At 41.1% G+C, this 23301-nt stretch overlaps 2 protein-coding genes across 8 annotated transcripts in view; both read left to right on the top strand.

Moving 5' to 3' along the window:
• The first annotated feature begins 83 nt into the window (after positions 1-83).
• si:ch73-40i7.5 (amyloid-beta A4 precursor protein-binding family A member 3) lies at positions 84-15591 on the top strand. Its single transcript, XM_053886553.1, has 11 exons — positions 84-548; positions 1742-2691; positions 4211-4241; positions 4320-4465; positions 5097-5183; positions 5251-5424; positions 7024-7203; positions 10742-10954; positions 13625-13744; positions 14539-14679; positions 14942-15591. The coding sequence occupies exons 2-11, from the start codon at positions 1765-1767 to the stop codon at positions 15011-15013; spliced, it is 2091 nt and encodes a 696-aa protein (XP_053742528.1). The 5' UTR covers positions 84-548; positions 1742-1764; the 3' UTR covers positions 15014-15591.
• Positions 15592-17239: 1648 nt separating this feature from the next.
• The window catches only part of abca7 (ATP-binding cassette, sub-family A (ABC1), member 7), a 56427-nt gene continuing 50365 nt past the window's right edge, over positions 17240-23301 (top strand). For 4 of the 7 annotated variants that reach the window (XR_008413173.1, XR_008413174.1, XM_053850923.1 and 1 more), the window contains exons 1-11: positions 17244-17365; positions 18738-18830; positions 18992-19085; positions 19404-19545; positions 19617-19741; positions 21102-21211; positions 21283-21486; positions 21563-21655; positions 21794-22031; positions 22101-22240; positions 23132-23248. Coding sequence is in view for 5 of the 7 variants with exons in the window: in XM_053850923.1 (XP_053706898.1) it covers positions 17360-17365; positions 18738-18830; positions 18992-19085; positions 19404-19545; positions 19617-19741; positions 21102-21211; positions 21283-21486; positions 21563-21655; positions 21794-22031; positions 22101-22240; positions 23132-23248 (1362 nt within the window). In the remaining 2 variants the exon portion in view is untranslated. Of the gene's footprint in view, positions 17366-18732; positions 18831-18991; positions 19237-19403; positions 19546-19616; positions 19742-21101; positions 21212-21282; positions 21487-21562; positions 21656-21793; positions 22032-22100; positions 22241-23131; positions 23249-23301 lie in introns of those variants that run through there. The other 3 variants (XM_053850932.1, XM_053850942.1, XM_053850950.1) reach the window with 3 other exon arrangements.

The raw sequence follows: 23301 nt of genomic DNA, 5'->3' as shown, positions 1-23301 counted from the left end.
AAATAATCGGAAGATGTGAATGATGAATGCAAGGACGAGGAATCAGTCATGCATGTCCGTAAGAAATGTCAATAATATGAAACACGGGGAGCTAGTGGAAAATGATAAAAAGGAACTTGTAAACATAATATTGGGATTTCTAAGGAATACAGGGGTATTGTTATATCGATTATAATAGATTGGGTGTAAGCGGTGTCTTGTACACACTTCGGTACAGGAGGGGGCGGTAGTGCATCTTATCTGAATGCCAACCCCCATTGAAGAAGAAGAGGAAGAAGAAAAAGGAAAAAGAAGCAGAAGGAAGCGGCGACTAGACTTTGCCAGGAGGGAAAAATAAAATAAGATCGATTCAGACGATTCAATTTACCTAATTCTCTCATATGGATATGACGGATTGATGTGGAACCTGGCTGTCGCTTGCTATTATGACTGTTTGTAGGGAAGTTATACTCTTGGAAAAGAATCAAAACCCCAACACCCAAAGTTCTACGTCGTGGCACCAACTACTATTCGACTGCCAAGAAAGTCCAGCTCAACTTAAATATCAGGTAGGCTGTGAATGTTGGTCACAATCCGTTGTATGAATCCTGTTTTTGAGCGAATACATTGCACGGTTGATAATTAGCTAGTGGCTTCTATTTTAACTCATTTGCGTTTCGCACTCCGATAAATACAGGATCCAGCTTCATGTGCAAGTCTGTCTTTACGAAGTACTGGCGGTTCTGTCGCCGGAGTTTAATAACTTTTCAAATGACCTAAACGTGTTATTCAAACATTTAGCTTTGAAGTACGGAGCCCTGGAAGTGACATGCATGTGTTTATTTTTTTTGGATGTGACCTGCATGACTTTATTTTTTTTTTTATCCCGAGATAACAGTTATCTCGGGATAATTAGTATCTGCTTGTGTCACAGATCATATCATGTGATCTTGTTCTACTGTTTGATATATTTCTATTTCTGTAGTCATGTTTAGGAAAGGTGTACTTTTTCATGAAATCATCTTTTCATCACTGTCACCATTTGACACAATAATGGTGTCTTTAATTTCATTTTGCAGTCTACAGTCAAAATCCAAATTATCTTTGGAGAAAATAGAGAAAATGATGCCTTGTCTAATTAAAAAATGAAATTCTAACTTAATATTTTAAATAAGGTAACACAATAGTCATTTCTGTGCAAAGTTTTGAATCCTCAATTTGTGAATTTTTATCTCCACAATCAAATTCAATATTTGTAATTTCACGTTTATTAAAACGAAGTAGAAACATCAAAACGAACGGAGAGCACATACAATAAACCAACATGGAAGTGGACATGATCATGAATCTGTTGCTTGTGGAACTCAAGTTGCGCATTCCAGCCAGGCACATGAAGAGACGAATGTGAGGACAGCTTGGATTGGAGGCAAATTTAGTTCTCATGATTAAAAACCAGCGTTTTTATTGTCGCCAATTCAGAGGAGGGGGCGGAGAGTGCGCTCCACCACAACTGTAAAAAAATCCTGGCAGAAACCCTGAACAATCAGGAATCAAACGCAGGTCGTGCTGAGCCCAATGAGGAACTCTAACCACTTGACCACCGACAATAGCAGGCACCACATGAGCAATCCTACATTAATGTTCAATCAGCAAAAACATTTTGTTACCACAGCGTTCATGCATTTAATTGATTCTGCAATGTGTTTGCTTCAGTGCAGTGTGTTTTGCTTGTTCTACCGTCATGACTCTGGTTCTTTGACAGTGTGCTGATTACCCTAGCGAGACATGAACACATCACAGAATGTTCATCCTTCCAAGCTGTCTTCTGAGATGGCTCAGTCATTGTCTTCATGTCCAGCCATCCAAACTTCTGTTGAAGAAACCAGCAAAGTAAACAGTTCAAGGTTGGAGGAGGATCTGGACTCTTACAACCCAAAAGAGCCTCCATTAGACTGGAGGTCGGACTCCTCCATTGACAGCTGTTCAGAAGATGTTCAGGACTCCGGTTTCCCTCCATCCGTTGACAACGTGGATATGTTGAGACCAGCAGTGGCAAGTCTTGCTGGTAATGTTCTTGTGGATTTGAACCAGCAGAAACTTGTGGAAGCTGACACAGGACTGGTCCATGAAAATACGAGCAAGGTAGAAAGTTGGAACATAGAATATTCTCAGGTGGAACCACATGATAGTCTTCCAATTAATATGCTAAAATCTGAAGATGAGTTTGTTAACCCAGGAACAAATGATGTAGATCACACCCGCATTCAGACACTACTCGGTCAACTCCAGTTGATGGCAGAGGAGCCTCACCACAGCATCGTTGCTCCACCGTTTTATGCTCAGCATCCGGACCAATCTCAGCCAGAGGGTTGTTCTTCCCGCTTGTTATTGGACAACATCAGTGAAACCACAGGACTGCTCTTCCCTGAGAGCCACCAGAGGGACCACCTGGGAGTGCTGGCGTACACCGAGATCGGAAGCGCTTCACAAGCTGACTGTCTGCCCCAAAGGGGCGACAGGGATGCTGTTGTCTCTGTGTCCTGCAGACAGAAGGATGTCCGGAAGTTCAGGGATAACAATGACCGAAGTCAATGGCAACAACAGAGAGAGGACTCAGTCACTTCGCAGCCTGAAGATGTATATCCAGAGCCAGTGTGGATGAAGTTTGGAGAGGAGCCCCCAGCTGAAGAGGCTGCACACCGCAGTGAGCAGGTACACAGTCTTACAATAATGCTATGTATTCTTACAATTCATCCTCTCACCATTCAACGAATGTTGTTCATGATCAAAGTTTATATTTTCAAAATCTGAATCTGAATCAGCTATATTGCCATGGTCAGTGAAGATCCCGCCATCTAGGAAAGTGCTTTGGAATAACTTGCAATCATGACCAAAAAACAAAAATTAAATAAAATAAAATAGTACAGTAATAATAGGTAATAAGTATAAGTAATAATAAATAACCCACAAACGAGGGCATTAGTAGACTCTGAGTCTGGATCGTTGGTTTTCTTAGATAATGCACACCAAACAAGTTTCCTGACTCAACACAGAATTTCCAGCAACACTCGGCAAAAGACCCAAGATGCCAATGGGGAAAAAATACATTGTAGGAGGGAGAACTGTGAAAAGGTTTTTCCTCACACAAGACAAAGGACTGACAGTTTCATGATTTCGAGAATAGAAATTATGACTAAATGATGATCATTAATTTCAATTCACACAGTTACTAGATGTAATTCAATTACATTTGGGAACTGTGTCCAGACTGGTCCATAATTGAGTTAAGAGACATGAAACACAGCAGACTCAATTTAACCCCTCAATAAAACTGGTCAAGCAGTCTGTCCAACACAACTAAGAGAAACATTGAATTTCTCATCCCTACACTTAGTTAACCATTATATTTTAAACATTAACGAATAATGATGTTGGAGACAAACTCCACTAACAACTTTCATTATCAAACAATTTCAAGACAGACTGTAGTATGTACAACACATGGATTAGAATGACAATGTATTTATTGTGATACCTTTTTTGTGGTTCATATTGCCCATTCCTACCGTATTGGCAGTGACATACTTAGCTGTGTCCCCAAATAGTCAGGTAGCGCTATCGCTGCAACACGGTGTCAGTTAGGGACCATCAACAAGTCTCCACTCGGTTTGCAAAAGCATTAAATGATGTCAATGAATAACAACCATTTTTGGAGAGAGAATTGTGTAATTATTGACTTTTTTTATTATTTTTATAATAATGATATAGTATGCACATTATTTGGAATATTTTTTTCAATGGCACCCAGGAAATGTGGCAAAATGGTCCAAAGTTATGGTTAACTTTTAAGAGACATAAGATACATTGAGGACAAAAGATCAAACAGATGGTACAATTCAACCTCAAAATATATCTGGCACTGCTGTCTGTCAGGGGACAGAACACAGTTGAACACAGTTTTAAAAGAGTTTTAAGAGAGATGTAAAACATTGAATTGCTCATCTCTACACTTTTATAATTAACTATTATATTAAACATGAACATTTGTTTATTCACATGTAATGCAGAGAACACAACTGACTAGTTAAGTGGTTAGTTTCTTCACAAAGCGGATCAGCTTTTTCAGGACAAAATGTAGTGTGTCAAACACATGTGATAGAGAATAAATAAAAGAATAAAGAATTTAATTGGTTTATCTTTTTCCACCAATATTGTGTTTTCTTTCCTCCAGAGCTCTGATGAGCAGCCTTCATACAAAGACGGTGAGCACTGTCTCTTAAGTAACAATTCTGATCCACATGAATAAGTTACATTGTGATAATATTATGCTTGCCTCTTAGTGCCTGGTCCCTGTGACCCTGAAGATCTCCTGGATGGAGTCATATTTGGAGCCAAGTATCTCGGCTCCACTCAGATCAAGTCAGACAGGAACCCGTCGACAAATGCAAGGATGTCGCAGGCTCAGGAAGCAGTGGACCGCATCAAGGTTGACTTATCTTCAAAAGCTTTACCCTCTTAGTGTCAATGTTGCAATATTGCTTCATTTAACAAGCAAAGCTGCAAATATGGTGCCAAATATAGTTCCTACTTTTCACAAGCAGGTGCTGGACACCTCAATGTGTGTCTGTAACTTCAATGTGTGAAACATTTTTGGTGTTGTTGAGTAAATTGATTTTTAAAAACACTCCCTGTCCTGGACACCAGGGAGGTTGCAGTTAGATTGTAGGAACAAAACAAGGCTCAAGACAGCGACTGCTGATTGACTTAGATTCTAAATAAAGTGGTCAGTCATCGCAGAAATAGCTGCAGACATGGTAGAAGCAGCAGGAGGAAGCACATAATAATAATAAGTGAATAATGATGGAGTCTGGGCATCAACAACGTTGTAGTTAGGCGACATCATAATATACAAATTAGATGAATGGATGTACTCCGATCAGGAACTTTGAGTCATATTGAAGAGTTTTCTCATGTACAATATGCCTTCGTCTTTAACCATTTTTCAGCTACAGCCTTTTGAAATACGGTCATCAAAGTCGAGTATTTCATTTAAAATGCTCAGGCGCCTGATTGGTTAAGTCTTTTCCTCCAATACCAGAATCATAATTCGATTTCAGGCTCCAGAAGGAGAATCTCAGCCCATGACAGAAGTGGACCTGTTCATCTCAACCCAGAGAATCAAGGTTCTCTCTGCTGACACTCAGGTGAGATCTCCCAGGCAATGCATTATGACCACTGTGATCCTCCTCCTTACGCCCTGTAACCCCTCAGGAAGCCATGATGGACCACGCTTTGCAGATGATATCCTACATTGCTGACATTGGCGAAATAGTAGTACTGATGGCACGCAGGAACCGAAAAGGACAGAATGGAGGTTCCTCCTCTCCCTCCTCCGGGCCTCAGAAGAAATGCCTCATGATCTGCCATGTCTTCTGCTCGGAAGACGTGAGTGGCACTCCAAACAGACTTGTAGATGCTGGTTCTTTGAAGTGATTTTAATTTTTTATCATTAACTCCTCAAGTGAAGGGACAGCTTTTGCAGTGAGGTTTTATAAAATGGCGGATCCCGCTCATCTTTAAGATGCGGTGTATTATTTTTTTTTTCTTCAAAAAAACAACTTCAAATTTTGATTAGTCTGACCACTGACCAGTTTTCTATATTGCCTTAGTCCATTTTAAATGTGCATTGGCCCAGAGAAGGCAATGGTATTTCTTGCTCATATGCGTAAATGTTTGGTTTCGGCCTTGTCCCTGGCGCTTGAGATTTCTCTTTTCTTTGACCTTTGTGATCATATTATGTACTACAGATCCTGTAATGATCTCTATACTTCTGGTAGGGATGCTCCAATCCACATTTTTGGAGTTCAGATTCTACTTGGATTCTAATCTCTGCTGATACCAATATTTCTCTGATCCAGTTTGCGGGGTTTTTTTTTTTTTTTACCATTACGGATGATTGTCTATTAATTAGATAAGGCATTTAAAGAACAGTGTAAGACCACAGGCGGAAGTCAGGAAAACATGAAATTTTGACAACAGTTAAAACATCATCCTAAAAACCCATGTAATTACAAAGATTTCACATCAGCCTTTGATATTTGTTAAATCCAGTACAGATATACCGGTATGTAGAAAACATACAACATGATGTTTTCCTGCGCTGTTTGTTCACATGCTGCCTTGCTTAAGCGTTTTGCAAACTCGGGTCTCTTCTGTATGTTATGTCAGCCAACGACACCACCACCACCACCACCACTCTATCCTCTGTCTACTGTTTATGTTTGTGTTTTGCAGCTTGGCGCATGAGCTGCCCAAATGATGAATGAAGAAAAAGTGTCTCTTGTTTCCTGCACGTGATGTTGTGCCCCAAGACACAGCAGAAAAGAGCTTATATAAATGTTGTACTCCCAGAAAATAACAAAAAAAGCACCACACACCATGACTTGGACTTAGTATCTTAAATCTGATTACTGGTTTTGAAATACTAATTGTTACTCAAAAAAGTGCATAACTGCACATGCACACTGACAATTGAACAGGGCCTTAATATTAGATGTCCTTTATTAGTCAGACCGTTAAAATTTAAAAATCTTCTTGATTTAGCTCTGAGTTTTTTAAGATGTGTTAGTCAGAGTTCTTGCTTATCTCTCAGTATTGTGGATTTGTCTGTGAAATTCTAATAGTGAGTTTCACATTATGCTTGCATCATTGCTGCTGCCTTTCTTTTGATGTTCTGCGACCTCCAGCAATTTAATTCCCATTGAACAAGATTCTCTTCGGATTTCCGTGCAGGCACTTCTGTGGCCCAGTTTTCATCTGGTAACTGATAAAGTTTACTCCTGAATGTTGAACTTGCCAGGCTTTCGTTCCAAAGAGTTAGTGAGGATGTAAAAGAAATGTTTGCTTTTGGTATCTAATTATCTGTGGAAAAAGTGAAGGCCATGATGCTGCAACTGTTGCTACATGTTACCGTGACACTTTATTTGCTGACTCTGATAAAGACAATTGAAGAAAATTATTCCCTCTCTTCACCTCTCCTTTCAGGCTCAAACAATTGCTCAATCCATCGGTCAGGCTTTCGGAGTGGCATATCAGCAGTTCCTGCAGGCGCACGGCATCAAGGCTAGTGATCTGAGGCCTGGAGAATATAGTGACTACCTGGAAAGTCAGGAGCTCTACAATGGAGACTTGGTCCACTTTTCAGACTCCCAGAACCTCAGAGAGGTAAGACATAAACTAAGTAGTTGTTTAAACTGTTCATAAGGCAGCTGCTGGATGTAAAGGGGACCAATAATCTTTTTTTCTTCACTAATCAAATCCCATAGGCATCTTTGCATCAAATTGAAATGTTGAAATGTGCTGCCTCGCAGAGTGTGCGCCGTTTACATTGAAGGACTGACAAGGACTAGAAAGGGTTTAGTCCTTGATGCATGATGAGCACAAGTACCTTCAGGTTTGATGCTTGTAGGTAATCCACTGAGATGCAGATTTTTCTATGGGTGTCCTCATTCTTGTTGTGGGTAATATGAGGTTCACTGTTTTTATTCACCCAAGAGTAGTTTGTTGGCGTCTTAGTTTGTGGCAAAATCATCTATCCACTTGAGTGACAGCAGCTCCAGTGGAGATGGATAAACTTTCTGAGAGACACCAAAGTTTTTATTTGAGTGGCTCTACCCTGGTTCTAAACTAAATACAGCAACACACTGTATACATACAGTGTTATACAACAGTTTTCGCTCCTTGGCATCAGGACTGAGTTGGTCACCATGCAAAAGTGCTCCTCCTGTACAGCAAATGTTACCTTTGTTGTGCCACACGATTTAGTTTCAGGTCCCATTTTATTTTCTATTTATATGCTTCCCCTCACTCAGAGTTTAACTAGTTACAATGATTCATTCCATTTTTATGCAGACGACACACAGCAATACTTCCCACTCTGAGACTCCCAAGGCTAAGCTTCTGTTTGAGCCGACTTGGACAACATGACCAGTTGGATGGCAACCATACAGCACAAAATCAGAAATCCTTGCATTTTGTTGAATTTCCCAACTATAGGTAAAGGTCATCTATAGACACTGGAGAGAACATCCGCAAAGCCAGAGCTGTGTATAGCTAACAAGTGCAAACAGAATATTGACCAAACAAAAACGTTTTTGAGAACGGTTGTTGGTAACTGACAAAATGAAGGGGCTGATCAGAACAGTGAGCTGCCATTCTGTACATTTTCGAATTGATTTCAAATTTTTAAAACTAACTTTTAAAGCTTCTCTCGGCCTCTCTGACATGCTTGACAGTCTTAGGTCTTCTGGTAGATCCCTATGACTGTCGCTGTTCTGAGTCTGCCTGAGGAGCTGTGTCTGGTTAGGTCTGTGGCTTCTTTTAAGTCTCTTAAAAGATTTAAAAGAAAAGAAGAACTTTTTACATAATGACTTCTATGTAATGTTGTCATACTGGATTTGTTGTTGCGTATATTTGATTCCGTTATAATATAAGTGTCATATGGCATTTTATTCTCTTTTCCTCTTCTGCCTTCTTTTTATCTGTGTTTTGTTGTTTTTGCGGTTGTCCATTTTCTTCTGTGTTTATTTTAATGCTGTGCTTATATACAGCAATGTCACTTTCTATTTGAAACATCCAAATGTAAATTATTATTATTGTTGTTGTTGTTATTGTTATTGCTATTATTGTTGTTGTTATTGTTATTATTATTTAGGTAGAAAGTGGAGCTTCCTGGGACTGTCAACATTTAAATGGCCCGCAGGGCAAGGCCCTGAATATTCTTAGACTTAGACTTCCTTTAATTGTCATTGCACAAAGAAAACACAGCAGTGAGACCTTGGCAACTAAATGTTGTTGCTTGGCTTCCGGATCCGAAATAATAACAAAAATACTAATGGGTGCATTATTACAAGTGCAAAATTAGTGCAAGTAAGTAAAGTAAGGTGTGAAACAGAAACTGAACAACCAAATGACCGATCTGTAAAATGTACCAACAAACTAAAACTGAAACGTTGTCGCAGCTGGGGAGGTTATTGCACAATAGGAGGTAGTTACATCTATTTTGTGTTTAGTAGTCTGATGGCCAGGGAGACATACCTGTTACCGTACCTGAATGTGGTTGTTCTTCTGCCAGATGGCAGACGGGAGAACAGTCCATGGTGCGGGTGGGTGGGGTTTGAGAGAATACAGTGGGCTCTGGATAGGCAGCGGCTATCCGCCAGGTCCTGCATGCTGGTGAGCGTGGTCCCAATGGTCTCCGCCGCTGTCCTCACCTCTCTTTGCAGAGACTTCCAGTCTGGGGCCCTGTAGTTCCCGGACCAGATAGCGATGCTGCTGGTCAGCAGGCTCTTAATGGTCCCTCAGTAGAAGGTGATCAGAATGGGAGGGGGGAGAAAGTCTCTTCTCATCCGCAGCAGGAAGTGCATGCGCTGCTGTGCCTTCTTTGCCACAGAGATATGGAGAGACCAGCTGAGGTTGTCTGTGATGTGCACCCGCTGGTACCTTGTTCTCACGACTTCCACGGGTGTCGTTGATGTGTAGAGGTGTGTGGCTGGGTATCAATCCCCTGAAGTCCACAATGATCTCTTTTTTTTTTTGCCAACATTCAGGACCAGGTTGTTCATCTTGGACCAGTCCACATCATGTCGCACTTCCCTTCCCTGTATGCCAGTTCGTTGTTATCCTGAATGAGGCTCACAACTGTTGCGTTGTCTGCATATTTCAGGATGTGCTTCCTGCTGCGTCCATCTTTTTGTCACTGAAATGGCTCTAATGTTGTATCACTACAAAGTGGTGTGGCCAGTGTCCGTAAATGTGGCTAGTTTTATAAACAAAGTACCATGGCGCTGAAAGACAAAAATGTAATCTGCACGTATGTGGACCGGGTTTCTGAATTACTCAATCCAGTCAAATGCAGCAAAATTCTTTCCAAATCAAGCAGGCAGAGATGTTTGCTTACTACAAGACATCCATATCACAGTAAGGATCATAAACAGAAGAAATTGAGCTATAAATGCCACATTTCATCTTCATATCAAACAAGCTAGTTTTTTTTTTCATGATACTAGCGAAGATACATTTTAATGGGAGGTAAATTAGATTGTAGATGCATCACCAAAAAATCATCAACCTTATAACAACAGCAGAAACTGAAATTGTTGCTTTATTCATCTAAACTACACAAAGACATTCACGCATGATGATTAAAGAAACAGATAGCAAAAGTCGATATATGGCGAGAATTTAATCTATCAGGAAGGTATTACACCTTCTTCTCAAATCCATGTGACATGCTCTCCAGAATAGGTTACGTGTTTACCTTTAGTAAAGATGTGTACCGTGTCGAAGCATGTGATATGGGCTCTAAGGCAGGGTGTCTGAACCGGTCTTCAAGGACCGCAGTGACAGGTTTTTGTTCCAATCCAACTAGCGAATGTGGCTTCACTAATCATGAGTCTGGTGCAGCTTGATTCAGCTGATTGATTAGACTGGGTGTGCTTGATTAGTCAAAAAAACCCTGCCCTCTCTCCAGGGTTTCCCCTCAGAGTAAGTGATCCTTATTCTTTGGCTCACTTTGAATGGGGTTTTAAGGGAGGAAAAACACCTCTATCATGGAAAGGATCCTAAAAGAACCGAAGATACGGGTAAACGTGTTTACTGTATGTTAGTTTGCAGCCATCATTCTGTTTTAACACATCAAACAAAAAAAGTTCCTTTGAGTCAACCATCCCACTGGCAACAGGTTAACACAGGTGTCTTTCAGGTCATCATCACTAAAGCGGCTGGAGAGATTTTGGGCCTGGCTATTGTGGAATCAGGCTGGGGATCAATCTTACCGACTGTGGTGGTAGCAAACCTCCTTCACAGCGGCCCAGCTGAACGGTGTGGAGAACTCAGCATCGGAGATCGTATTATGTCTGTTAATGGGACCAGTATGGTGGGTCTACCCATTTCCACCTGCCAGAACATCCTACGGGTAAGCTATGCCTTTAATTATTTCTGCCTTTGTATGGAAGTACTTGGAATCTTGGATTTTACTGAACCATGAATGCCAAAATATGCTTGTACCCTTCTTCGTTTATGAGATGGCCCTGCAGTGTTTTGAACTATAAAACATAAATACAGTTATTTGTTTCATATTTGAAACAAACTTAAATGATCTGATTGTTCGTTAACAAATAATAGAAGTGGAAGTGATGAATCTTTGACTCTTTTGTCATATGTATGCAGTACAGTATGAATCAGAATCAACTTTATTGCCATGGTCAGTGGCGATCCCACAGGAAAGTGCTTCGGAATAAAGTGCTGTCAACAAAATAAAATAAAATAACCCACAAACATCAAAGGCTGATCACAAATTCAATAGTCTGACGGCCGAGGGGAGGAACCTATTCCTGTGACTGTGCCTCTGCCTGAGCTGGATCGAACGTAGCTTTCTACCAGAGGGAAGATGGACAAATAGTCCATGAGCAGGGTGAGAAGGGTCGGCTCTGATCCGACCTGCACGTCTCCTGAAGTCCATGGTCATCTCCACTGTCTTCTGGGCGTTGAGCTCCAGGTTGTTGTGGCTGCACCAGGACACCAGCCGCTCCACCTCCCTCCTGTAAGCCGACTCATCTCCATCTGAGATGAGCCCGGTGATGGTGGTGTCATCCGCAAACTTGATAAGCTTCATGGACTGGTGGCTGGAGGGGCAGCAGTTGGTGTACTGGGAGAAGAGGCATGGAGAGAGAACACAGCCCTGAGAAGACCTGATGTTGAGGGTCCGAGTGTCCGAGACTGTCGTCGCCAGTCACACGCACTAACTCCGGCTGGTCAGGAAGTCCATAAATCCACCTGCAGAGGGAGTCAGGCATGTTTAGCTGGTGAAGCTTGTCTTCAAGCAGAGCCGAAGTCCACAAACAGGATCCTGGCATAGGGGATCCTGGGGAGTTAAGATGCTCCAGAATGAAATGAAGGGTCTGGTTTACTGCATCGTCCACAGACCTGTTGGCTCAGTAGGCAAACCGCATTGAGTCCAGGAGGGGAGCAGTGATGGATTTCATGTGGGATAGAACCAGGTGCTCAAAGGACTTGACATGACCACGGATGTCAGTGCCACTGGTCTGTAGTCATTCAGTCCTGTGATCCTGGGAACAGATTGAAGAAGCTCAGTAGCACAATGCTTCAGGGTGGCAGGGGAAACTCTCTCCAGACCCGCAGCCTTCCGAAGGTTCAGCTTCCTGAACTGAGTGAGAGCGGACTGCTCCATGATGTCAAGAGAAGGTGGGGGGAGGGGAGGGGGTGGCTCATCAGTGACTGTGTTCATCTTTGCTGTCTCAGTGACATTATTCGTCTTAGTTGTGTCACTAAGAGACAGCATTGTCCTTTGCTGTAAAGTCAAAGAGGGGGACTGGAGAGACCACAGAGGAGTTGGGGCAAAGTGGCTGCTCGAAGAGACAGTAAAAGTTGTTCAAGTCCTGTGCAAGAGCGAGTTTGGCCTGTAGTTTGTGACCACCTTGTGCCCTCTCCACACTGCAGCCGAGTCATTGGCGAGTCAACTGCTGCCTAAGTTGGTCAGAATATACGGCTTTCGTTCTTCAGCTCCCTCTGAAGCCTATACTTCAACTCTTTGTAACAGTTCCTGTCCCCACTCTTGCGAGCTGCCTTCTTCTCCCGTCTAATCTGGCTGAGTTTAGCTGTGAACCAAGGTTTGTCATTTGTATAACTCACCATCTCTTCACAGTAGCTGATCCATGAAGTCACAGTGTCTGTATACTCATCCAGATTATTGGTAGCAGTCCTGAGCATCTCCCAGTCTGTGGTCTCCATACAAGTCTGCAGCTCCTCTACAGCATCACTCGTCCAGTTCTTCATGCGCCTCACAACAAGTGGTCAGAGAGTCCCAGTGCAACTCGAGGGAGGGCAGTATAAGAGTTTTGCAGCAATGTGTAGCAGTGATCCAGCACGCACTGCTCTCTGGTGGGGCATTTTACAACCTGCCTGTACCTGGGAAGCTCCTCACTCAGATTCGCCTTGTTGAAGTCACTAAGCACAACAACAGGGGAAAGTCCAGGAAAGTTTGCTCCACAAGCAGGACCTGATCCGCGAGCACACGCTGAGCTTCGTGGACATCCCCGCTTGGTGGAATGTAAGCAGCAGCCAGAATGAATGAAGCAAACTCACGCGGGGAGTAAAATGGCTTACAGTTCACTATAAGACACTCCAGAGAGGGAGAGCAGTGTTGAAAAATCACGTCAGTACATCAGTGATTGTTGATCTAGAAACACACTCCTCCACCTTTGGTTTTGCCGGTGATCTCCGGAACCTGGAATGAGTTGGAATGAGTTTATGCCACACAGTTGCCTGCTTCAAGAGGAGAAGAGGTTGGTCATCCGAGAGACACGCTGAAGTCAGCGACACTCCTCTCAATTGAAAGAGGCCACTTGGGATGGCTCAACCATCGGGTCAGAATTACTCCAGAATGTCTCTTGAGTCAAATATCCTGTTTTGTCCTGCGAACAGCACTATTCTACAGTATTCTGCCTGAGAAGGTAGACGAGCAAAGGAAAATCGACACTTTGGCCATTGACCCTGCAACCTGAACATGTTTTAATAATAAATTGGTAGACATTTTAATCAATGCATTTCTTCCTTTGTGTTCAAGGACTTAAAAAGCCAAAGATACGTCAAGATGAATATCGTCCATTGTCCACCAGTCACCATGGCAATAATCCGAAGGCCAGACTCCAAATTTCAGCTTGGCTTCACCGTAGAGGATGGCATTGTAAGTCTATGTTAAGTAATGTTTTTGTTTGTTTGCTTTAGTAAGGTGAAATTATTATTTTTTTTTTTGTTGGCTATATGATCAGATGATCTGTTCAGATCTAGGGTAAGGAGCTCATTGATATACACGATAAACACATACCTTAGGACACATACCTTATGTGTATTTCTTTCTTATACATTATCTCCTGAGCGATTCAGAAATCTGAATGTATGTGAGTGTGATAGCTATTTACATGCAAGGGATAAGTGTACATCAGGGGTGGACGTTATGTAGATGGTTCGCGCATATGTGAGATGGAGTCATGCACCAGCAGCTGTGGCCATATAACCTCTGTGGAAAGTTATGTGAAGAAATGTAAGGTCATTTTCCTTTTTTGTTTTATTATTAAGCCAAAAGTACATCAGGTTGAATTACATTTTATTTTTTATTTTCAGTACATTTCTGGCACTTGGAGTATGCTTTGCATATTGTGTCCCAGCCACCAAATAAATAATAGCCTTTTTTCTGAACCTGCTGCAGAAAGAAAAATATCAAACAGCGTTTGCTATTTTGAATGGCATTTGACTTAGATCCAATCCGACCCGGCCCTAAGTCGGATGACTTGGTCATTAACATAGCTCACCAGCTGAAAAGTCTGCCCACCTGCGGTGTACATGCGTGTGAAAAAGACTTGGAAAGAAGAGATCTTACACCACATAAAATAATGTAAAAAAAATCATTTTTTAAGTGTTGTTGTAATCTTTCCTACAGTATTTTGGTGCTCTGATTCACTTTTTATGTCGAATATACAGATCTCCAGTCTAATGCGCGGTGGGATCGCTGAAAGAGGTGGCATTAGAGTTGGACATCGCATCATTGAAATTAACGGGCAGAGTGTGGTTGCTACACCACATGAGAAGGTTATCCAGATACTAACGAATGCAGTTGGCGAAGTAAGTGACAGTTTGACACGTCTGAAGATACAGTCACACATTCACACTGTCCGAAGTCTTGTTTTCCTCACATTTAGCAACTCAAAATTGAAAAAGAAAAATGACTGTACATCTTTTAGTCCAGTGCTTTCAATGTGTTCTATTCAGGTAGTTACAACATTGATTCATCTTAAGTTTCACATTAAAAACGATGGGACGTCTGGGAGATACCCTTTATTGTGTTGATGTATAGCTCACTTGAGTTTTTATCTTTTTTTTGCAGATACACTTGAAGACGATGCCCTCCTCAACTTACCGACTGCTCACAGGACAGGAGCTACCCGTGTTCCTTTAAAAAGTCTGAATTCCTGAAAATGTTTGCAAAATAAAATGATTAAATAATAATAACAAAATTAGAAATATGTGATAATTAATATATTTTACCAAACTGACGCACAAGCAGATCAAATCTTGCTCAGTGTGCTTTATCAGGGCTTGAAATGACAAGGAAAACTGCATTGTTGAACGGCATAATTAAAATGCTTATTGTCAATTTCAACATGATTAAACATCACTCCTCCTCAGATCAGTGATTACTGTCTCTAATTGTTTACCGGTTAGGTAACACTGTCCCATTTGTTTAATATTTTTGACATGATGGTTTCAATCATTCATGTCATATACATACATACATTTTTAAGCTGTCTGAAAAAATATTTTGAAGATAATTGCCTTAAACAAAACCTGCTTTAATAACCTTTGGGTTAAAATGCGTCAGTAGTGAATGACATTTCAAATGGCTCTTGGGATGAATGAATTGAGATTTCATTGATCAGTAAATTTACATTTCAATGTAGATGTCTGTCTGTGTCTTTCTTTCTGCCAGGAAAATGCATGGGAATGTCTATAAATAGTTAAGCACCATTTGTAGTCAATTTTTTTAGCATCATTGCATCAAAGAGACAATGAAAAGAAGCAGATTGAGGCGCTGCAGCTGTGATTGTGTCCCGTTGTGATTTTGTTTTCACATTTCAGAGTCCTGTCTTAAGTGTCATGCCAAAATACAAAGACTGGATGGGAGAGTACTAGTGCTTACTCAGATTGAGTTAGTGACTGATTTGGTATGTGTATCCCACTGTGTCTCATGTTGGAAGTAACAACATAGTTACTGTTCAGTCCTCAAGTTGTTTTGGGACTTTTGGAAGGTTGTTGGGGCTTATTTTCTCTCAGTTATTGTTAGTTGTCCTGCTGCCATTCCGCTGATGAGCATCGTCCGCCTCTTCTCGAGAAGCACAGACTATGTATGCGGCATCCTGAAAACGAACTCTGAGCTTTGCTGGGAAGAAAACATGCATCACCCAGGCTGGTGCTGCACGAATTGGCACGCAGCATATTATCGCGAGATGGGGAGTTCACAGTCATTCAGTTTGCCTACGAAGTCATCACTGATGCTGGAGTCCAAGTCTCGAGAGAGTCCAGAGATCTAGGTATGGGAGCCAAGCACCAGCAGTTGTTTCTGAACTACTTTGCCCACCTGACCAGACCTGCTAGGATTGACAGGATAAGTAATACCTTATCTGAGGTACGTCTTCAGCTCTGTTACTCATAGTTGAACTCAAAAAGTATGATTGATGAAAGAAAAACGATAATGTCACTGCCACATGATGATGATTGTTAGACACAGTTGAAGAAACGCATACATTTTTGGTGTTTTCTGAACACTCATTCAGTATTTTCAATGATCATCACAATTCTGAACTTCTCTGCGCTTGTGACTCTTATTATGAAGTTCATCAGGATCGATCCACAGGTCGGAAAATGTGTGTGAGAGAATAACTGTTAATAACAGTAATGGCAGTTAAAGCGGTCAATGTCTGGTTTCTCGGACTCCTGTGCAAAACAAAACCTACTTTAATTCCAGGAGCTTCTTTCTTATTTCTGTGTTTTTTATATTCTTTACATGCAATATTGTGTGTCATCATAATCGAATGTGGTCCTGATTTTGACTTCCAACCGGGTGGTCCTTGCTGCCTGAGCACCTTGCCTAGGAACGTGTCCATAATAAGTAGTTTTTCACTCTGAGCAGGCGACTTTCTGAACCATCTAGTGGAGTTCAATTTGCCAAAAGATTTGGATGTATAATCACAGTGTCACAATGCCAAATCATGCATCTGCCTTGAAAAATGTAATCGTGGTCACTACTTCTCCTGTTATTGCCTACATCCCACATATTAATTTGTTTTTTGCTTAATGTTCACTGTCCTGCATCAGGATGCAATCTTTGTATGGTGTGCTGGTATTAAGTAATTACAATTTCTTAAGTGCCATTCAATACGATAATTTTATTTGTTCATTAATTTTTTATTTTTATTTTTTTTAAGATTGACGACACTCACAGAAACATATTAATTTTTGGAAATGAATTGTGTCCCTGTTTAATACATTCTTCTAGCCCATTTGCGTTGTTGATTAGAACCGACTCTCAGCGTCAACGCCACTGTCCCGCTTATTGGACCAGTCAGCGGAGTGTATTACACAAACGCGGTGACGTCGACCAATCATATTCTTTTCCGTCTTCGAAGCTCACGCCCATTCGACGCTACTTATGCACCCACAGGGTTCAGGGCTGAAGCTTGTAGTCTCCTGGCCTGCTGCGAAAACGGTGGAGAAATGACATGCGTCTGTGTCTGCTCAACTTTGTATGAAGGTATTTGTTCGATTGAATTAAACTTTGATTCTATTTTTTTCCAGTTGTGGCAATGACCCGGTCACCTGTCATCCATTTGTAGCATGTTAGCCACCGGAAGGGTGCTCAGTCCAGCCATGGATGCTGACTTATGTGTGTGGTTTTTTTTTTTTCATTTATACATTTCCATGAATCTGTTTGAATTGTTTTGCGTTTCATGAGCCTGGTCGAGTCGCGACTCGGGTAAGCTGCTGGGATCAGGGGGATTTCAGGATGAAACGGGCGGGGTAATAGGCAGACTTCAGCAGATCAGTCTGATCTCAGAACACGACCCATCTTAAAGTTCTTATGTTTTATTACATTTTCGTGGTAAAAAGACACACGTCACTGTAAACGTCTTTTTAATTATCAGGACAAGTCATAATGAAGGATCTGCCCTTTTTTCATTTCTATTGCTGTGTTCTCAAGTACTGTTTTTATATCCTCTCCACTGATAATAATAAAACTTGTGTTATCAGCAATATAATGTTATATCTCTCTCTTTCTTGATTTATCATTATCAACCTCAATGCACTGTTGCCTCCTGCTCAGGTAGCTTGTTATCCAGCCTGTTGCTGGGCCTCCGATATGATATCCTTCCAGTTTTGAGACCAATGGTTGATCATGTCAAATGTTTTTTTTGACACTTTTGACACTATGAGGGATGTCCATTGCGACCTCCAGCCTTTTGGAAAAGGTTGCAGTTTGTTATAATTTTTTTTTTCTCTGGTGCTCTATTGTGAATGAGTGGTACCCTTTCCAAATATATATATATATATATATATATATATATATATATATATATATATATATATATATATATATATATATATATATATATGTTCTTCTGTGTTGTAACAGGATGCAACTTCTCTTGTACTCAAAGCAACATTTCTAGTTCTTCTCATAATCATTAACTCGTGTATTTTGGTTTGGAAAAGGACAAAACTTGGTATCACCATAACCACGGTATCAGCAGTGTGAAAGTTTCTCACAGTGTAACATTGCATTTCCTTCTTCCCTAACTGATGAGCTTACATTGATATTTTCATATATATTCAATTTTATACATAAAAATGTATCTATATTGTACTTTTGAATCTAAGCTATTCTTAAGCGTATACATACATAATATATAATATAATTTTGTAGCACTTTCAATTACCCCCAGCAAAGGTACAAATGTCCTAGTTGATGCTCCTAGGAAAGCAGGCTGAAATATATTCATTTTTTTATTCACTTCATTCTCCTTATTATCTATTGGATTTCAAAGGACCCGGGGCCTATCGTAGCACTACCCCAGCATCCTGCCTAAGAAGTGTCTTCTGACCTAATCTGGTTTTTCACAGTGTAGCAACATGGTCTGGTAGCAGTTGAGAGGATGGGGATTTTCACTCGTCTTTTTCTTGTGCTCTGGAAGAACATCACATACCGCCGGAGAAACAAGGTAACTGGTGTTCCCTGTCACTTTACAACTGCTAAATCAGCACAGATTATTACATTTAGACAGAGGAGAACTGTATGTTAAGGGTTTCCAAACAAAAGCTTTTGTTGTGTGTGAAGTTCATTTGGCTCTCTAGTAATTTCACATTGTCTTCTCCTACACAGATACAACTGATCATTGAACTCTTCTGGCCGCTGTTCCTCTTCCTCATCCTTATTTCTGTTCGACATTCACATCGTCCTTACAAACAAAGCCAGTGTGAGTGAAGTGAAAAAGAGGCTAAAGAGAGACAAATGACACAAATTAGCCAAAGAGGATTAACATGTACACTGTCGTCTTACCAAGATGGCCTGCTCATGACCTGCAGTCAGAAGTACTGCTGGTGTACAGAATGACATAACTCTAAAGGGTAATGTAGTTTAAGACGAGATTAAGAATGCTCAGACGCATAGTATCGACTCTCGTCATCAAGATAGACTTGATGAGTGTAAAGGGAGTTCTCATCATGATTCAGAGGAGGTTCAAGTTTGGATGTTGCAGTGGTTGATTGCGTGGTTTAATTTCTCCTGCTTGCAGGTCACTTCCCCAACAAAGCCCTGCCCTCCGCCGGCACATTGCCTTGGATTCAAGGTGTTGTTTGCAATGTCAACAATCCCTGCTTCCACAGCCCCACACCTGGAGAGACCCCAGGCCAAGTTAGCAACTTTGACAACTCCATGTATGTTATGTTCAAGCTTAAATTTATATTGTTTGTTATTTGATATTAAGTGTTTCTGGGACTTTTTCTAGACTTTCACGTGTGTTGGCAGACGCCCAGACTGTTCTATCCTATAGTGGAAACTACCCTTTTGCTGGCTTCCAGAACCTGCTCAACAGTCTGCGGCGACTCGGAGAGAAACCTGAAACATGGCCAAGTATGAATGGATTTTCTTGAGATGTTTGCATTTGATAATGTGGCAAGTCAGAAACTGTTGTTCTTCAAAGGTAGCTGAGTGTCCAATGTATTGCCTTTGGCCCTATGGTGCTCAGTTTTAATATACCCTGGTGTTGTGTCATGACTGATCATTTTCATGTAGTGGAAACATTAGCTGTAGCTCTGCAAAGCTTGTGGAAGACAGGTTTTCACAAACTCAAGTTGCCCAGCTCGATTTGACACATTTCAAGTACAGTTCATTGTCGTGGTTCACAATCAGCCTCCATTCCCTGTCATGCCACAGAGCAGCCGACAGCCCTGACTGGTCTGAGGAACTTTTATTCAGTCTGTGATATTAAATGCAACAAAAAGCAGTTTGTGTATTGTGAGCTTTGAAAGTTTTCTTCATAAAATGAAAGTCTGACTGGTGATGACTGCAGACTTGTGCTGGTTCATCAGCACAAGTCAGATGACAGTTTACTCTGCCCACATTTAGTAACGCTCTCCTGTACGAGTGTTAGAGTCAGAAAGTTAATTTCATTCACCTAGCCCCGACTGAGGTGTAATGTGCTGCCCACTTTGCTCTTTAGCATGAGGGTGGTTTTATGGTTCCTTTTTTTCCCACGTCCTGTACTTGGTAGCATTCATCATAAGGACATTTTAATTACAAAAGTTAAAATAAGAAAAGCGCTGATCAGATTGTTCACAAGTGAAGTGGGAGGGAAGCTGAAAGCCATATATTACCCAAATAACAGCCCCACAACCAGGACAAGTCAGTTGTGAATAATATGGGCCTCAGGTGGTTTGTTCCATGAAACCAGTCAATGATGCATACCGAGAAATTTGTGGAATTCTGTTTGTCTGTCCGTTTGGATAAGTGAAGGGGTTCACTTGCATTATTTTTTAATATGGCACAAATTTTTACGATTGTTGTCCTACCGCCTTCATTACTGAACACTTAAGTCCTAAGTGTCAAGTGGCTGGAGCATTTACTGTTTTGAAATTTGAGCTGCTGTCAGTGATGCAAATGCCAGGGTTAGGCCGATTGTGTTGTATGTACATGTTGAATACGTTTGAATGAACATAATGACCCCCGTGCAATAGTGTTGGTCAGTTTCCCAGCTGGATCTACCACAGTTCTACACCAATGCCTGGTACGGATTGCACATATATCTCTATTCTTTATCCTGCTCTCACTGGAGTAATGCAAGAGAATTAATGATTTTTATCCAAACGATCTCTAGTGTGTTGAAATTGTTTGTCTAATGATCTCTTAAGTGAATTTTGGAACTGGAGTTTGTTTTCCAAACTGTTTCAAAGGTTGTTTCAAACTTTGTTTTTGTTTTGTTCTTGTCTTCAAGTTGAGGACTTCATGAGAAATAGTGAAAAGTTCTCCTCCTTCCTTCTCAACAATGCCAGCCTTTCTCCTGAGACAGTGACAAAGCTACTGAAGGCTCGGCTTAATTTTCAGGTGAATATTCAAAACACTTTCCCATAAGAGCTAGCAACTTATAAGTATGTTAAAAACAATTTCTCATCTAGGTTGTGGCCGCAGCAGCAGGATCACAGATGCAAATTAAAGATTTGGTTTGTAACAAAAGCATGCTTGGACCATTCCTGACAGATGATGGGGACGAAGAAACAATGATGGCTTTACAGACTCAGCTTTGTGATCTTCCTGCTCACATCCTAGATGACGCAGAGCGCCTGTTTTTATCCCAACTGGACCTGAGCAAGATCCTTAATGTGGGTGATCATCAAAATTATCACTGTAAAATGTAATGCCTAAGGTGAGACGTTCCTTTATTACGGTTTCCTACAGAGGGACCTTCTGCTGTCCAACTCTGGTGACTTCATGGCCGTCAGTCAGTCTGCTGGTGCTGTCTTTCAGGATATTGCTGTTATGCTGGATTATGTGAGAATTAAGTTTTGTGTGTCATAAATATTCATCATCCATCAAAGACCTGCTTTTTAAGTCTTGGCTCCATGAATGTAGCATCAGTCATCTCGTTCATCATCATTAATTTTTCTTCCTTTCCATTGAACGTCACAGTTGTCGTCGTTCTCTAGTTTTCGAGAATTGAATGCTGCACTCCACGTTCTTTCTCCATGGAACAGGACATCAAACCCGAAGCAGAATTTTAAAACATTTTCAAATATCATATGTGGTCAGAAGACTTTTGATGGTGAGCAAATCCCATACTTGAACTGGTATGAACTCAATGACATCAAGTCTTTCATGGGCCGAAATGGCACTGAGGACAAACATTTGGACCAGCATAACAATACCAGTAAGACCATAAAATCAATAAATGTGCCTGTCTTTATGAAAACTAACATCCAGTTTCTTTCCTCCACAGCTCCTTACTGTAAAAAGCTCATTCAAAGTTTTGAGGACGACCCTTTGTCTCAGATTGTTTGGCGAGGACTCAAACCTATGTTTATTGGAAAAGTGCTGTATGCACCAAATACACCAGCTGTGCAACAGGTTATGAAAGCGGTAAGAACTGTATAAGTGCTTGTGTTTTCATGTAGGTGTGAAGGAGAGGAAGAAACAATGAGATTTACTGATCTGATCAATGAGGACATGAAGAAAAGCAGTCTGACTAGGCACTGTCCTCAGCGCAACTGACTCAGGGTGATTTCCTATGGCAACTCCTGATAGGAAGGTGCTCCTCTCCTTTAATGCAAGTCATTGAAGGCAAAAACTGGTTTTGCTGCGAGTTTCTTAGTCTCATACAAATTCTGAAGGTGCTACTCTATTTTGTGAGCGCATCATACGAGAGAGGATAAGAAAACACTTCCTCCAACGGATTTCTATTTCTCTGCTCCACTCTATTCGACTTGGCCTCAATCGTTTTCTTTTAGGCTAACAGAGGATGAGTGCAACTTCATTTTAAGCTTTTAACTGTGTTTCTAGGCCAAAGTTTGGGGGAACTGCGACCCGTTGAAGTAGAGGCAAATTTCTGAAGTGTTGAATAATCTTCCCATTCATTTTCATTGGGAAGAAATTGTCCCCAAAAACTGAAATATCCATCTGAATTCTGCAACTTAGGCCTGAGAAAAGTTAGCCAACCTGGTCAAGCCTCACGGTTTGGCTTTGGAACAGCATCTCTATGATGAAAGCTGTAGGAGGACTAGCGTGCTGAAAATTGCAGCGGGAAAAAAAATTGGCAGAGAATGCACACTAATTACTGCACCTCACTTGCCTTTTCTACAGTGGACTAGCAACATGTTGAAGTATTGATGTGAATAATTTTCAAAGGACTGCAAATTTATCACAGGTAGTTGCTAATGAATAGAAATGAGTGAGTTTGTCTGGTGACTAATGGAATTAATTTGTGACCATGACTTAACACTTAAATAGTTTTGTTTGGTTTGTCTATTGAAGGTGAATGAGACGTTTAAGGACTTTCAGATTCTCCAGCAGCTAAATGCAACCTGGACTGAGGTGGGACCCCAAATAAAGAAGTACATGAAGAATAGTTCAGGGATTCAGCTGCTTCAGGTTTGTGTCAGTTGTCCAGCTAAATGAAGTAGAAGTAATAATCTTTTTTTTGT

The sequence above is a fragment of the Synchiropus splendidus genome, chromosome 1, assembly GCF_027744825.2.
Source record: "Synchiropus splendidus isolate RoL2022-P1 chromosome 1, RoL_Sspl_1.0, whole genome shotgun sequence".
Lineage (NCBI taxonomy): Eukaryota > Metazoa > Chordata > Actinopteri > Syngnathiformes > Callionymidae > Synchiropus > Synchiropus splendidus.
Note: the sequence above shows the minus strand (reverse complement) of the source record. Positions and strands in the feature narration are given on the sequence as shown.